The sequence below is a fragment of the Lepisosteus oculatus genome, chromosome 18, assembly GCF_040954835.1.
Source record: "Lepisosteus oculatus isolate fLepOcu1 chromosome 18, fLepOcu1.hap2, whole genome shotgun sequence".
Lineage (NCBI taxonomy): Eukaryota > Metazoa > Chordata > Actinopteri > Semionotiformes > Lepisosteidae > Lepisosteus > Lepisosteus oculatus.
Window position 1 is genome coordinate 22438228 of NC_090713.1, and position 14974 is coordinate 22453201.

Sequence of the window (14974 nt, forward strand, 5' to 3'; positions counted from 1 at the left end):
GTGGAGTCTGCATGTTCTCCTCGGGCTCACCTGGGGTACCTCACATGGGCTCGCGTTTTCTCCCACAGTTTAACCCACTGTGTGGATTAATGGGCTTCTGGGAGAACTGGCCCTGGTGTGTGTGTGTGTGTGTCCTGTGATGCACTGGCGCCCGCTGCTTGCTGGGATACACTCTGGCTGCCCCGTGACCCCAGGCTTGGGATAAGTGATTCGAAAGCGAACGGATGTCAGTTTGGTCCAAGCAGGTATTTAAGGGTGAGTTCCATTAGCGCGAGAGGGAGACACAACTGGATCTTCGGTCTGTTGAGAGCCACTTCCTCAGCAACGCTTGAAAACATGCGAACTCCACACAGACAGAACCCCGGGAATTGAACCCGGGGCCCCAGAGCTGCGATACTAATGACCTCGCCCCCCCTCTGCCGCCCGCAAGCTGTAGAGACTGGATATTCCCTTTTAACACGTAGGGCGCCGCAGTTAGCCGAGCCGGACTAGAATTGCGTTGGAACCGAACCACGGTTAAAAAACAAAAACAAACGAGGAAATATCGTTCGTGCGTGAGGCTGCCGTGCAGGCGATGGCGTGCAGGTAGATCGTAGAAACGATTGGGCTTTCTGCCAGTGCAATAATGCACGCAGATCTCGCTCTCCAAATGCGGATATAAATCAAAAGCATCAGGATGTTTGTATTTCTGTCACCAAAGGGAGACCAGTGGAAAAGTCCTACTTGACCGTGGGGTGCGGGAAGCTTCCTACCGGCGCTGGGCTGCCGTACCGGGGAGAGGGGCGTCCGTGACCTTACCAGCGGCCGGCAGAGCCGCACCAGCGAGCGAGCGAGCGAGCGAGGGGCACAGGGGGGAGATCAGACGGCGCTGCGCTCCCACTAAGCGCTCGGAGGCGGTGAGCATCTCCCCTCCGAGCCGCCGCGGCGCGAACATGGCGCTCCGTGACAAAGGGACATCGGCGCCGAGCGGGGTGGCCTCGGCCCCCTCCTCCTCCTCCTCCCGGCTCGCTTCGTTTTAATTTGGCTTCCGACGCGCGGCGCGAGAGATGCGGCGGCGGCGGCCCCTGCGGCCCCCGGTCCGTGGACACTGACACGAGCGATGTAGCTCCCGACTGTCACGGGTTAGTGCGCCCCCCCCCCACCACCCCCCTCTTTAAAAAAAATAAATTCTGTTGTTATTTTATGTTCGGGCAGATTTGGGTTTCGAGGAACAGAAACGGACACAGCGTCACCCGATGTGATCGAGCCGGTTAGACAGCCTGAACACATCACTCCGGTACAGCCTGAACAGCCTAGCCTGAGGATCTGAGGTGAGACTGGGTTATTATTATTAGTATTAGTATTATTATTATTATTATTATTACTGCAATGGAAATGGCTGGTCCGGGAGCGTGTCTGTGTCTGTGTCGGCGACGCGCACCCAGATCTCCGAGTCCCGCGTCTCGGTCGGGATTCTGCGTGTCCGTGTCCGTGTCTCCCCCCTCCCCCCCCGTGTCTGTGTCCGCAGCGTGCCTGCGCCTCTCGAGGTATTTCGCTTAATTTCCTCCGTCGCCCTTCCTTCAAGGTGGAAGGACACGCGTGTTTCGTCACCGGCGAGAGCCGCCGGTCCTCCCCGCCCCCCGTTTTCTCTGGAGCCCCGATAAGGGGAGAGGGTTCGGCGGTGTCCCCCCCTCTCTCTCTCTCCTTCATCCTGGGTTTGGACCATCGACGCCTTCCTGGCGAGTTCGGGCCCGGCACTTGGGAAATAGCTCCGGTGAGCGGCGGGCTGCTCCGGCTCCGGTGAGAGAGGAACGCGCCGCGGGCGGAACCGGGCGGAACCGGGCTGGGCTGCGGGCCGTCTGAGGTCGTGCGGGTGTGCACTTGCGCGGTTGTGAAGGCTTTCTGTGGTGCTGCTGGGTTTCGGTGTTTGTGCGGTGTGTGGGAGACTGTGTAGGGATTCTAGCATTGTGCAGTGCCTGTGGCGATTGTGTGGTGCTTGTGCCGAGTTGCTGTGGTGGTGTAGCGCGCGTGTGATTGTGTGGTGATGTGAACAAGCCCTGCCCCTGTAACTGTGCAGCGTGTGTGCGCGACGGTGTAGTGTTGATGTGATTGTGCGGTGTGTGTGATTGTGCAGTGTGTGTGAGGTTGTGTGGTGATGTGAACAAGCCCTGCCCCTGTAACTGTGCAGCGTGTGTGCGCGACGGTGTAGTGTTGATGTGATTGTGTGGTGTGTGTGATTGTGCAGTGTGTGTGAGGTTGTGTGGTGATGTGAACAAGCCCTGCCCCTGTAACTGTGCAGCGTGTGTGCGCGACGGTGTAGTGTTGATGTGATTGTGTGGTGTGTGTGATTGTGCAGTGTGTGTGAGGTTGTGTGGTGATGTGAACAAGCCCTGCCCGTGTAACTGTGCAGCGTGTGTGCACGACGGTGTAGTGTTGCTGGGATTGTGCAGTGTCTGATTGTGCAGTGTGTGTGAGATTGTCCGATGGCGCAGTGTTTCCGTGATTAAATATTTACCTGGGGACTGGCAGTGTCAGGGCAGCACAGGTAACTGGCCAGCCTCCTTCCTGACCTTCGTGTGATTAAAAACACCCTGATCTCAGCCTGCAGTCTGCACCCCTGCACCCGCTGAGTCTGCTGATCGAGCTGGAAATCGACAGCTTTCTTACAGTTGAATGCAGGGGTTCCCACTGGTCTGTTATAGTGCCTCTCAACGACTGCATCTCATACCCAAGTGTGCCTTAAAAACAGAGAAGTACAAGCCCCTGGCTCAGCCCCAGAACCTGTGCACTCACAGTGGCGGGAGGCTGTAACAGCCCCCCTCTCAGTAGAGTGGCCGCAGAGGGTCTCACGATGGAGATACTGATCACTGCAGGAGGCTTCAGTGCAGAGACTAAGAAGGAACTACCCACTCGCTAATACTGGGGTAGTGCAGTTTATATCCCCAGTATCAACTCTTCACACCCATGTTGAGAAACTGCACCTTTAAACTCTCTCCAATCTATCAAATTAACAGTTAATTATCCAATTAATCGACTAACTACACCCAGCGCACCTAATTACAGGTGACTCCTGTGGTTGTCCACTGGTAGGACCATCAATGACAGCGCAGTGCTCATGGGAACTCTGGTCAGAACCATCCAACGACAGGACCTGTACCAGGCCAAGCAATAAGTGGACTTGGCCCATAACCCACAGGGCTCACGAGGTTCTGGAGCAGATCGGGTCCGAGTGGAGAAAGGAGGGCAGGAAGGAGGGTGAGACAGAGATGAGGAGAGGAGAGAGGGAGAGGAAGAGGAGAGAGAGGCAGAGGAGAGAAATAAGGAGAGATAGAGAGGAGAGAGAAAAGGAGAGAGAGGGAGGGGAGAGAGACAAGGAGAGAGAGGGAGAGGAGAGAGAGGGAGGGGAGAGAGAGGGAGGGGAGAGAGAGGGAGGGGAGAGAGACAAGGGGAGAGAGGGAGGGGAGAGAGAGGGAGGGGAGAGAGACAAGGGGAGAGAGGGAGAGGAGAGAGAGGGAGGGGAGGGGAGAGAGACAAGGAGAAAGGGAAACAATGAGAACCGAGTGGGAGTGGAAGTGGGAGGGGAGAGAGGAGAGAGTGCGCTGGCTTGAACCTCAGCTGGACAGATCAGGGAGCCTGACTTCTCGCCCGCAGGCCTGAGGCTGAAGACTGCTGGTGGGCAGACGTGTTCCTGACAGGTGTGTATTTAGTGTGTGAGAGGTGACTGCTGAGGGTGGAGTGTCTGTGTGTCTCAGGAGAAACATGCACACTTCCGTCAGACTGCAGGGTGTGTGTGAGGGGTGTGCAGTGTGTGTGTGATGTGTGTGCAGTGTGTGTGAGTGGTATGCACAGTGTGTGTGTGATGTGCAGTGTGTGTGAGTGGTATGCACAGTGTGTGTGTGATGTGTGTGCAGTGTGTGTGAGTGGTATGCACAGTGTGTGTGTGATGTGCAGTGTGTGTGAGTGGTATGCACAGTGTGTGTGTGATGTGTGTGTAGTGTGTGTGAGTGCACAGTGTGTGTGTGATGTGTGAGTGCACAGTGTGTGTGTGATGTGTGTGCAGTGTGTGAGTGCACAGTGTGTGTGTGTGATGCGTGTGCAGTTTGTGAGTGGTGTGTGCACGGTGTATGTATGTGATGTGTGTGCAGTGTGTGTGTGTGAGTGATGTGTGTGCAGTGCGTGTGTATGAGTGGTGTGTGTCCAGTGTGTGTGTGCAGTGTGTGTGTCCCAGGAGAAAGTGAAACTGTAGTGATGCGTGTGCAGTGTGTGTGTGTGTGTGTGTGTGTGTGTGATGTGTGTGTGCAGTGTGTGTGTCCCAGGAGAAAGTGAAACTGTAGTGGCCGAATTAAGGAAATCGAGAAGGTAGGGGCAGAGATGGGGGGGGGGGGTCAGGGATTGAATTGCGTTGGACTGGACGCAGGGAAACAGGACACTAAGCAGAGACGCAGGCGGTACTTCGCTCCTCCAAGCAGTCGAGCTACCTGAGCCCCCCCAGGGACCCCCGCTGCCCATCCAGCAGACAGCAGAGAGGGGGCTTTGTTGGGGGGCTGACTGCGTTGTCCCTGCTGGCCGAATTCTCTGCGCTGGGAGAGAAAGGGTGCCGTGACCCCACCTGGGTTCCCCAGGGGTGGAGGGTAGCTGGGTCACAGCACTGAGGCACAGCTGTGTCTCAGCAGTGGGGTACAGGCGTGTCACAGTAGTGGGGTTCCCTGTCTTTCTCTCTGTGTCCCTCTGATTCTCTATCCTTCACCTCTCTATCTTTCCTTCTCTCTTCTGTCCCTCTCTCCTTTCTCTCCCCTCTCTCTCAATTCAATTCAATTCAAGGTGCTTTATTAGCATGACCGATGGGTACACTCAGTGTTGCCAAAGCAGATAAAAATAATAAAATTAACATAGAACAAAACACAAAATTAAAGTAAACAGACATTTACAACAGAGACATGTCATAAAATATTTACATATACTGTAGGCGGCTGGAGCATTACTGGGAGACAGGCTCACTGTTCCTCAGGCTGTGACAGGAGATCGCATACTGGGCTGCCAGTTCAACTGAGTTCCCTCCTCCCTCTCCCAGTAGGATTGGGACCTGTTGTGGTTTTGGCAGGTGTGGGAACTCTGGGACTAGATTTCTGAATTTAGGGAAGAATGTTTCTCTAATCCCAGAGTATTTGTCACAGTGCAGTAGGAAGTGCACCTCTGTCTCTGTTTCTCTCTCTCTCTCTTCTCTCCCCTATCTCCCCTCTCTCCTCTCCCCTCTCTCTCCCCTCTCTCCCCTCTTTCTCCCCTTTCTCCCCTCTCTCTCCCCTCTCTCTCTCCTCTCTCCCCTCTCTCTCTCTCCTCTCTCCTCTCTCTCTCCTCTCCCTCACAATGGCTCTACTGTCTGTGCAGACAGGTCCATCCCTGCGTGTGCATCCAAGCGCAGGGGCTCCTCCTTTCCCGGGAAAGGGTTAATCCCAGGGAAGCGGAGACAGCAGCGGTCCCAGCTCACAGAGCCGAGCGCGGCGCTGATCCCCCGATAGCGGCCGGCGCAGGTAAGGGGACACCCGCGCCGGCGCGCACCTGCTCGTGAAAGGCCGCTTGTCTGGAGCCCCAGCGCTCCCGTCTCCATTGTGATGGAGAGAGAAATCCCTGGGGAGCGGGGCTCCCGGCGCTCTTTCCCAGGATCCCTGCGAGCGCAGCGGTCGCGGGCCCCGTCCAGGAAGGGCCAGGCGATCCGTGGGAAGAGCAGGGAGAGGTCGGGAGACAAGCCTGAGCTAACTTGCTCCCAGAGGAGCAGGGAGACACCAACCAGAGGACTTGGGCAGGAGCTACAGGGAAGAGCCTTTAGGACTGAGGGCAGGAGGGACTGCTTTCACTATGGTGGGAGGTAAAAAGCTCAGAGGATGAAGGCCTCTCACGCTGTCTCCTCTTCCTCCGCCAGGAGAGCTGGGAAGATGTCGCTGAAGAAGATTCTCCTGGTGCTGGTGGCCATCAGCTGCGTGAGCATGCTGCTGCACCAGGGGGGGCACTTCAGCTGGTAGGGTTTACCCCCATCCTTCCTCTTCCTGCTCCGCCCCCTGTCCTCCCCCTTCCTGCCCCGCCCCCTGCCCCCCCCTCTTCCTGCCCCGCCCCCTGCCCCCCTCTTCCTGCCCCGCCCCCTGCCCCCCCTCTTACTGCCCCGCCCCCTGCCCCCCCTCTTCCTGCTCCGCCCCCTGTCCTCCCCCTTCCTGCCCCGCCCCCTGTCCTCCCTCTTCCTGCCCCGCCCCCTGTCCTCCCCCTTCCTGCCCCGCCCCCTGTCCTCCCTCTTCCTGCCCCGCCCCCTGTCCTTCCTCTTCCTGCCCCGCCCCCTGTCCTTCCTCTTCCTGCCCCGCCCCCTGTCCTTCCTCTTCCTGTCCCGCCCTGGATGTGGCAGTTTCTCAATACTCTCCTCTCTCTCCCCCCCCCAGGAGCTACAAGTCCTTCCGCCTGGGCTGCCCGTCGCCGGGCGCGAGGCCGAAGCACACCAGCATCGCCTTCCTGAAGACGCACAAGACGGCCAGCACCACGGTGCAGAACCTGCTGTTCCGCTTCGCCGAGCGCCACAACCTCACGGTGGCGCTGCCCCTGCAGGCCTGCGACCACCAGTTCTGCTACCCGCGCCCCTTCAGCGCCCGCTTCGTGCACCCCCACACGCTGCCCCCCGACGTGGTCACCAGCCACATGCGCCTCGACCTGCCCGAGCTGCGCCGCCTCATGCCCAACGACACCGTCTACGTCACCATCCTGCGCGAGCCGGCCGCCATGTTCGAGTCCCTCTTCACCTACTACAACCAGTACTGCCCCAGCTTCCGGAGGGTGCCCAACGGCTCGCTGGAGGCCTTCCTGGCCCAGCCCGGCCGCTACTACCGGCCCGAGGAGAAGTACTCCATGTACGCCCGCAACACGCTGACCTTCGACCTGGGCGGCGACAAGGACCGCTCGCCCGCGGACGCGGCCTACGCCGAGCGGTTCATCCAGGAGGTGGAGGGCGCCTTCTCGCTGGTGATGATCGCCGAGCACTTCGACGAGTCCCTGGTCCTGCTGCGCCACCTGCTGGCCTGGGACCCCGAGGACGTGCTGTACCTGAAGCTCAACATGCGCACGGCCGGCTCGCGGCAGGCGCTGGGCGCCGGGCTGCCCGCCCGCGTGCGGGCCTGGAACGCGCTGGACGCCCGGCTGTACGACCACTTCAACGCCACCCTGTGGCGCAAGCTGGCGGCGCTGGGGCCCGAGTGCGTGGCCCGCGAGGTCCGGCTCCTGCGGCGCCAGCGGGACGGGCTGCTCCGGCGCTGCTTCGGCAGCGGGGCGCCCCCCCTGCGCCCCGCCGCCCAGATCCAGAACAAGGAGCTGAGGCCCTGGCAGCCCAGCGCCAAGGTGGACATCGTGGGCTACGACTGGCCCGCCAACGTGTCGCGCGCGGGGGCGCCCCCAGACCTGTGCCTGAAGCTCATCATGCCGGAGGTGCAGTACTCCCGCCTGCTGCTCAAGGCCCAGTCGCTGCGCTACCGCAAGACCGCCCTGCCGCGCGCGCCCCGCACCCCCCCCACGTCCCCCCCCCCTCCGCCCCGGCCCCTGGGACGAGCCGGCCGGCCGCGGCCGGACCGCACCCCGCCGAGGCCGCCGTCGCCGCGCCCCCACTGAGCGGCTTTCCCGTGGCCGGACGGCCGGAGAGCAGACTGGCCATCCTTCAGCACTCGCGCTGCTGGACCCTGACCCCTGACCTCTGACCCCTGACCGCTGGCACTGGAGTCTGACTCCTGATCCCTGACTGCTGGCACTGGAGTCTGACCCCTGACCCCTGACCTCTGACCCCTGACCACTGGCACTGGAGCCTGGAAACTGACCCCTGACCGCTGGCACTGGAGTCTGACTCCTGACCCCTGACCGCTGGCACTGGAGTCTGACCCCTGACCCCTGACCCCTGACCCCTGAGCCCTGACCGCTGGCACTGGACCCTGGACCTGGTGTTTCTGGTTCTTCCTTCCTGTCCTAAGCGGCTCACTGAGAGCAGCTCAGCAGACGCCAGGTTTTTCGGCTGACATCTCATCTGAAAAACAGAGCTCCTGTCCTCCCGGTCTAACTGGACCGGACCAGAATCACCGGACCAGCTGTCCTCCCGGTCTAACTGCACCGGACCAGAACCCCCGGACCAGCTGTCCTCCCGGTCCAAAAAGACTCAGGGCAGATGATCTCCGATCTCCAGCTCTACCCGCAGGCTGTCCACAGGGGGCGACAGTGAACTGTCGGAAAATCCCAATCCCGACAGTGGGCAGCGGGAACACCACCGTGCTTTCCCAAGGAGGCGCTCTCCCGCCAGCGCCCCCCAGGGGGCGCGGCAGCTCGCCCTGGCGACCCGCCAAGCGCTTCGAGCGGAGAGACTGGACTCTGAGCACACGAAGACCTGTGTGTGTGTGCGTGAGCGGGGGGGGGGCGCGTGGGGACGGCTCCCGCGGAAAACCAGGAGCCCCCCCAGCGACGGAAAATGGGTCTACGAGCTCCGCAGGCGCTCGGGGCTCTGAACTAGTAACTGGAGGGTTGCAGGTTCAAATCTCAGGTAGGGCACAGCTTGGTGTTCCCCTGCTGTGCTCAGGTTTGCTCCGGTAAAACTCTCTCCCGGTCGAATGGGGTACATCCCCCCTGTTGTTCTTGTCTTTGAGAATTTGCTCTCTATTGATGGATCTGCTTAAATAAAATTTTAGTATTATTAGTCGGATAAAAGTTATCCAAGTATATCTACATCTGAAAGGGCTTAGTAGAAGGACAACACCTTCCTCCCAGGACAGAATCCTGTCATAATTGAAAATTGTTAACCTTGTCTTTTAATGGAACCACCCTGTTGGGCAGGCGAGACTTGGACTTGTGGTGCAAGTCCCTCCTGCCTGGGCCCTGCCCCCTCTCAGCGCTGCCCCCTCCTGTCCTGTTACTGTCATTGCACAGGCCGACCCTTCACTGCCCTGTCTCCCGAGTGACATCAGCAACAACAAATAATAACAAAGTGTATATAGCGCATCAAAGACTGGCATCTCAAAGCACTTTATAGTAGGTTTAAAAACCATCACAGGGACAGCAACTGACAAAGTCACGTGCACATCCGAGAAAGACAAGCTGATAGAGGTGCAGCAGGTGACATACTGCTGTAAGGAAACGGAGCAGACACACACCTTGAGTACGTAGAAGCCATTCTGAAATGGATGTCTGGATTTAAATGCGCTCGGGGAATGTGACTCTCTGCTATCCTTGGGGATAGAATTCCAGAGCTCAGGCGAGCGAAGGTTGTGAGGTGGGGAATAGACAGATAATGAGTCAGATAGGTAGTAAGACGCCAAGCCTCATCAGAGGAAAAATCTCGCTGCGTGTTGGCCTCTTCAGTACTCTGGGCTGGTGACTCTGGGTGGTGGCAGGTTCGAATCCCAGGCGAGGCACAGCTGTTGCACCTTTGGACTCTTCACTCCACGGCCTTGCCTGTCTGCAGTGTCAAGCGCATCAATTAAACTTGTTGTCATCCAGAATCTTCTCAATGAAGGCCAGGGTGTGGAGGAACGAAAAAGGGCTCTGGACTAGGGACTAGGGAGGTTGCAGGTTCGAACCCCAGGTGAGGCACAGCTCCGTCCAGAAGGTGCTTCAGTAAGCACACTCTAGCCGTAGAGGCGGGTGAGTGTCCAGGTCATGGAGAATCTTCTCCATTAAGGAGGGTGTGTTGACGAGTCTGCAGGACTCCAGACTGGTGACAGGGTAGGCGCAGGTTCGAATCTCGCGTGGGACACAGCTGTTGTATAAACTGCCACGGATGTAAGTTGCTTTGGATCAAAACCTCAGTGAAAATAAATGATTCATTTTGAACCCAGGGACACGTTTGCGGGGCTGACTTATTGCCGGACTCAGCTCCTGTTTTCTGAAGTAGCCTGCTGGTTTATTCCTGGCGATACTGCAGAAGTGGTGTGGCGGCCGACGTCGGGGACGTCGTCGGGAGCTGCAGAACTTTCCCCCTGCTATCAGCCTGGGAGCAGGGAATGGGGATAAGGTGACGACCAGCGCAGGTGTGTGACGCGTGCCACCCTGCTCCTCCCAGCACCAGTCTGAGACCTCGCTATGTTCTCAAGGTCGATGGGAAGGAAGCGACGCCTGATTGGGCAGGCTCCGCCCCAGGGGGTGGGGAGAAGAGTTGTGGCCTGTGGCCAGCAGCCATATCACCCTGCAGCTCCCAGCTGGCTGCCCCACTGGAGCCCAGCAGGTGTGAGCCTGGCCAGTACCTGGAGGGGAGACTCCTGGGAGAGCTGAGGCTGCTGCTGGAAGAGGTGTGAGTGGGGCCAGCAGGGGGCGCTCACCCTGCGGTCCGTGTGGGTCCTAATGCCCCAGTATAGTGACGGGGACACTGTACTGTAAACAGGCGCCGTCCTTCGGATGAGATGTAAAACCGAGGTCCTGACTCTCTGTGGTCATTAAAAATCCCAGGGCGTTTCTCGACATGTAACCCCGGTGTCCTGGCCACATTTCCCATTGCCCCTTATCAATCATGGTCTCCTAGTAACCCCCCTCTCTGAACTGGCTCCATCACTCTGCTCTCCTCCCCACTGAGAGCTGGGGTGTGGGGAGCGGACTGGAGCATCATCCGGGTGGGGGTACACACTGCTGGGGGTGGAGGGGATCCCCATGACCTGTAAAGCGCTTTGAGTGGGGTGTCCAGAAAAGCGCTATAGAAGTGTAAGCAATTATTAATAATTATTATTGAAAGGCTGTATTGTATTGGTCAACTGACTTGGAGGCTCCACCCTGAGGAGGTGGGGGAAAGGGCTAAAGACGGTATTCTATTGGCTGACTAGTTGAGAGGCCCCGCCCCCCAGTGAGTACAGACCACCTTGTTTGGGCGGGTTAGGACAGGAAACTCCGCCCCCTCAGAGGGGGGGTCCTGGGGTCGTGACCTTTTGACCTGACAGCACAAACTCTGCCTCAGAGTGACCCCGTTCAAGGGGGGTACCGCGCAGCTTGTGTTGTGAAAACCCCTCTTTCTCGGGGCTCGGGGGCCCCAGCGTGCATTCCTCTCTTTCACACAGCAGAGGAAACGCAGAGTCGATCAGTGTCTTCTCCTGGACACCTGGAGAAACGAGAGGGGACATTCGTCCTGCAAGGCGCTGGTCATCTTCCTGGGGCAAAGGGTTGTGTGTGAGATGGCCAGCCAGGCAGAGAGAGAGCGGGCAGGGACTTGGGGGAGGGGTGTCTCCTGTTTCTGGGGTGAATAGCAGAACCCTACAGCTGATACCCCTCTGTCCTGTTGGGAAACTTTTCCCAGCCTCCTCTCTCACAGAGGGGTTCTGTTACACCGGCCAGAGATAAGGGCACACAAAGGCCGTGCCTCCGCAGGGAGGGAGTGACGCTTTGTTCCTGCTGCCTGAAGACACAGCTCCTCAGCGTGAAACCAGACTCCCCCTCTTTCGCAGAGAGCCCCCCCACCTGTCTCTCTGTCCTGCCTGTGTTTCTGTGTCTCTCTCTGTCCTCCCTGTATCTCTGTGTCTCTGTCCTCCCTGTGTCTCTGAATCTCTGTCCTGCCTGTATCTCTGTTTCTGAGTCTCTGTCCTCCCTGTTTCTCTGTCTCTCTCTCTGTCCTCCCTGTGTCTCTCTCTGTTCTCCCTGTGTCTCTCTCTGTGTCTCTGAATCTCTGTCCTCCCTGTGTCTCTGTGTCTCTGTCCTGCCTGTGTCTCTGAATCTCTGTCCTCCCTGTGTCTCTGTCCTGTCTGTGTCTCTGTGTCTCTGTATCTCTGTCCTCCCTGTGTCTCTGAGTCTCTGTCCTGCCTGTGTCTCTGTGGCTCTGAATCTCTGTCCTCCCTGTGTCTCTCTCTGTCCTTCCTGTGTCTCTGTGTCTCTGTCCTGTCGCGGAGTCCCTGTGCTCTCCCTGCTGCGGCTCACCGCTCGACCACTCTGCCAAGTGGGTCAGAACCACGCGGCCCGCGCGCCCCCCGCCGGCAGCCGGGTCCCACGGGAAGCGAACGCGCCACCTGTCATCCCCGTGGAGCGACAGGGATTTAGCCTGGAGATTAGCGCTCCGGCTCGTCCCACGCCGTCAACTCCGCCGACCAGCGGCCGTCTCGCCGTCGCCGCTCGGCGCTCGCCTGGCTGCCCCTCAGTGCGTCTACAGGGCGACCCGAACCGCTCTCCCTGGTGCTCTAGTGGTTCGGGTTCGGCGCTCTCGCCGCCGCGGCCCGGGTTCGGTTCCCGGTCAGGGAATAGCGCCCCCTCTTTATTCGGGCGGAGCGGTGGCTCTGTGGCTCAGGATCTGCGCCTGTGGCTGGAAAGTTGCCGGTTCAAACCCTGCAGCCGGCAGAGAAATCCTACAAGGCCCCTTCACCCCAGCTGCTCCAGGGGCGCCGTGTAAATGGCCGACCCTGCACTCTGACCCCCAGCTTCTCTCCCTCTGTGTGTCTCATGGAGAGCAAGCTGGGGTCTGTGGAAAGACACATTCCTAATACGAGGAGTTATATAGGGCCAACAGAGTGATGTGATGTATTTAAACCCGTCACGGGGAACGTTAAGAAGATCAGGTTATTACTGGGATTATGTCATATTTATCCCCGGGCTCTGGGCAGACGGCCGGGCCGGCGGCGCATCTGGAGCAGACAGGGGTTACCGGGCACATCTGGACTGGGGGAGGGTCGTTACCGTGTCCCGGTCTGGCCCCGGCGCTCGCGCAAAGTCCTCCCACGGGAACCGTAAATTCGGGATTCGTGAGCGGAAAGACGGCCAGTCGCTCGAGGGCCGTCAGAAGCGCAGTTTTTTTTTTATTTGAGCTAAATGAAAATGGCGGAGGATATCAGGGACGAGGGCTCTCGTACTTTTGGCCACGCCGGGGGCGGACCGACGGAACGGAAAAGGGGGTCTCCGAACCGGGTCTGGGAAAGTATGGCGCCAGATGATTCTTCCTCCCCGGTTGTCAAGGGCAACAGGCTCCTGTGCGGTTGCGAGGGACCAGACGGAGCTCTGGGTCTGTCTGTCTGTCACGGCGGGGAAACCCAGTAGGGTTCTTGCGGTGCCGCGTTACCCTCTCAGAACACAACTGATGACAACACGCCGAGAGATTCTCCCCCCTCCACCCCCGTTTCCTTGAGGCAACTTTTCATCCTGCCGACGAATTCTTCTGGGTGTGACGTCACGGGCAAGGCGCCCAGGTAACGAACGCGACTGTGACGTCACCGGGAGAACGTCACCGACAACCTCCTTCGGTTTTTCCGACACTTGGGAAAACCGACCCTCTCATCCTATATAAGTAGCTCTCTTTTCCATCCAAAGGGTGGAAACTTTTCTTTTGCTTCACCGTACAAAACTACAACAAGCGATTCACACTCAACATAAAATGAATACCCGTTAAAAACAAACCATAGCCTTCGACATGTAACAATACAGACACTGTAAACACATCTCGGTCTGCCCACACTACACTATCATTACACTAATCTGATAGCTTCATTCACAAGGCTGCGCTTACTATACCGAGTGCACAGGGAACAAAAGATTTCTTTTAGACATTTGTCTTGGCCACATCTAAAACTACTAAGAATTTTATTACAGTCCGGCTTTACCTTTTAATTAAACCTTTTACATTAGCGCTACAAACCCGTCTTTCCCTGCACTCGTTTCGCGTTTCGCCTTCGAAATGAAAAATTCAACTCGCCGACGCGCGTCCTTTCGGGCTCTGGCGACACCTAGCGGTCAGAGTACACCATGACACTCAGGCTCAAGAGCCTCCGCACAGTAACCAGGTACTGGCCAGGTTCCGGCAGTCTTAGCTCCTCACAGCAAACCATGAGAGAAAACACACACACACACACCTAGGAGATTATCACAGAGCTCCCAGTAAACTATTTACGGTATCTGTACTGTGCTTTTATTTTGTCCTTAGTGCTGTTTTTAAGGAGCTGTAGGTTGTGCAATGTGGGGGGCTGCGGTGTGACAGGAAGTGGCTGTGGGGACTCATTTGAAGGGGGCACACCAGTGACCTTGCTACTGTCATGATTAAGTGGTCTTCGGGTACCAGTTAGGCCCACTGTAAGGAAGGAACAAGTGCAGGTTTATTCCAGGCTGAAAAGGGAACACAGAGAACACAACGTTTCGGCTGTGGAGCCTTCTTCAGGTGTGTTCTGAGTCTCTGTACGCTTGCTGACGCAGCTCCCCACCTGAACTGCTATCACTATAATTATACTGGAAAATTCCATAAGGAGAATGAATGTGTTCGTTAACTAGACAATAGGTTGTTATCGGTGTGTCTTTGAGTCTTATCCTCACACAGCCACCTTTAATGACGGCCAGACTCCCTAAGGCAGGGAGCTGCTTTGTTGTCAGAAATTAAGAATATCGGAAAATGTACAAACGACAGGTGGGCTATTCAGGGCCAGAGCGAGGTTCGGTTTCCCGCGAGGTAAGTCATCTGAGGACTTCACCCAGCCTGTACCTGCAAGGAAAAAGGGAGCTCGATCCACGCTCCCACAACTCCTGGCGTAAAGCAGTGTCACGCTCAGAAGCCGCAGTATCGGCGGTGGCCGAGCAGCTTGTCCCACACCCCCACCACCCTTTGGGTAAGGTGGTTCTTCCTGTTCTAAAGGCTGAAAAGTTATGAGATGAGCTGTCCAAAAAAAAAAGCATTTGAACGCAGCCGGAGCCGGCAGTGCTGGTATTAACCGGCGGTTTTAAAAATAGACTCTGGGAAAGGCTGGGGGAGCGAGCGAGAGAGAGAGAGAGACAGACTTCAGCCTGATGACTAATGTGCTATTGAACGTATGCTAATCTCGCGCCTGCGAAGCGCAGAGCTTAAAAAGAGCTCGTCAGCGGGACCCCCTCGCCCCCGCGTGCACACGTGTTTCTCTTCAAAGGCGCGCCAGCGGAACGCGGGGTTTACAGCACCTCCGCAGGTAAGAGGTGATGGAAACGGGGAAATCGGGGTGCCCCCCCCACATTCGTTTATTACAGGAAGGGACTCCGGGCCCGACCGCCTCTGTGGGCAAGCTGCCCCCCTAAC

At 57.8% G+C, this 14974-nt stretch overlaps 1 protein-coding gene across 7 annotated transcripts; it reads left to right on the plus strand.

Moving 5' to 3' along the window:
• gal3st3 (galactose-3-O-sulfotransferase 3) lies at window positions 1–9818 on the plus strand. 7 transcript variants are annotated; one of them, XR_011182454.1, is made up of 4 exons: window positions 1–1310; window positions 5897–5992; window positions 6402–8527; window positions 8564–9818. XR_011182454.1 is itself a non-coding variant. In XM_069180487.1 (4 exons), the coding sequence occupies exons 3-4, from the start codon at window positions 5910–5912 to the stop codon at window positions 7612–7614; spliced, it is 1296 nt and encodes a 431-aa protein (XP_069036588.1). In that variant the 5' UTR covers window positions 1–1310; window positions 5365–5507; window positions 5897–5909; the 3' UTR covers window positions 7615–9818. The 7 variants fall into 7 exon arrangements, 6 of the variants coding, with proteins under 6 accessions (XP_069036588.1, XP_069036589.1, XP_069036590.1 ...); XM_069180487.1 differs by adding an exon at window positions 5365–5507 and having other exon boundaries at window positions 6402–9818; XM_069180488.1 differs by having other exon boundaries at window positions 1–896; window positions 1195–1310; window positions 6402–9818.
• Window positions 9819–14974: the final 5156 nt, after the last annotated feature.

Excerpts from the sequence above, each read along its gene's own strand:
- gal3st3 (XM_069180487.1), top strand. The coding sequence starts at position 5,910 with ATGTCGCTGAAGAAGATTCTCCTGGTGCTGGTGGCCATCAGCTGCGTG. Across the intron at positions 5,993-6,401 it reads CAGGGGGGGCACTTCAGCTG|GAGCTACAAGTCCTTCCGCC; the intron begins GTAGGGTTTACC and ends TCCCCCCCCCAG.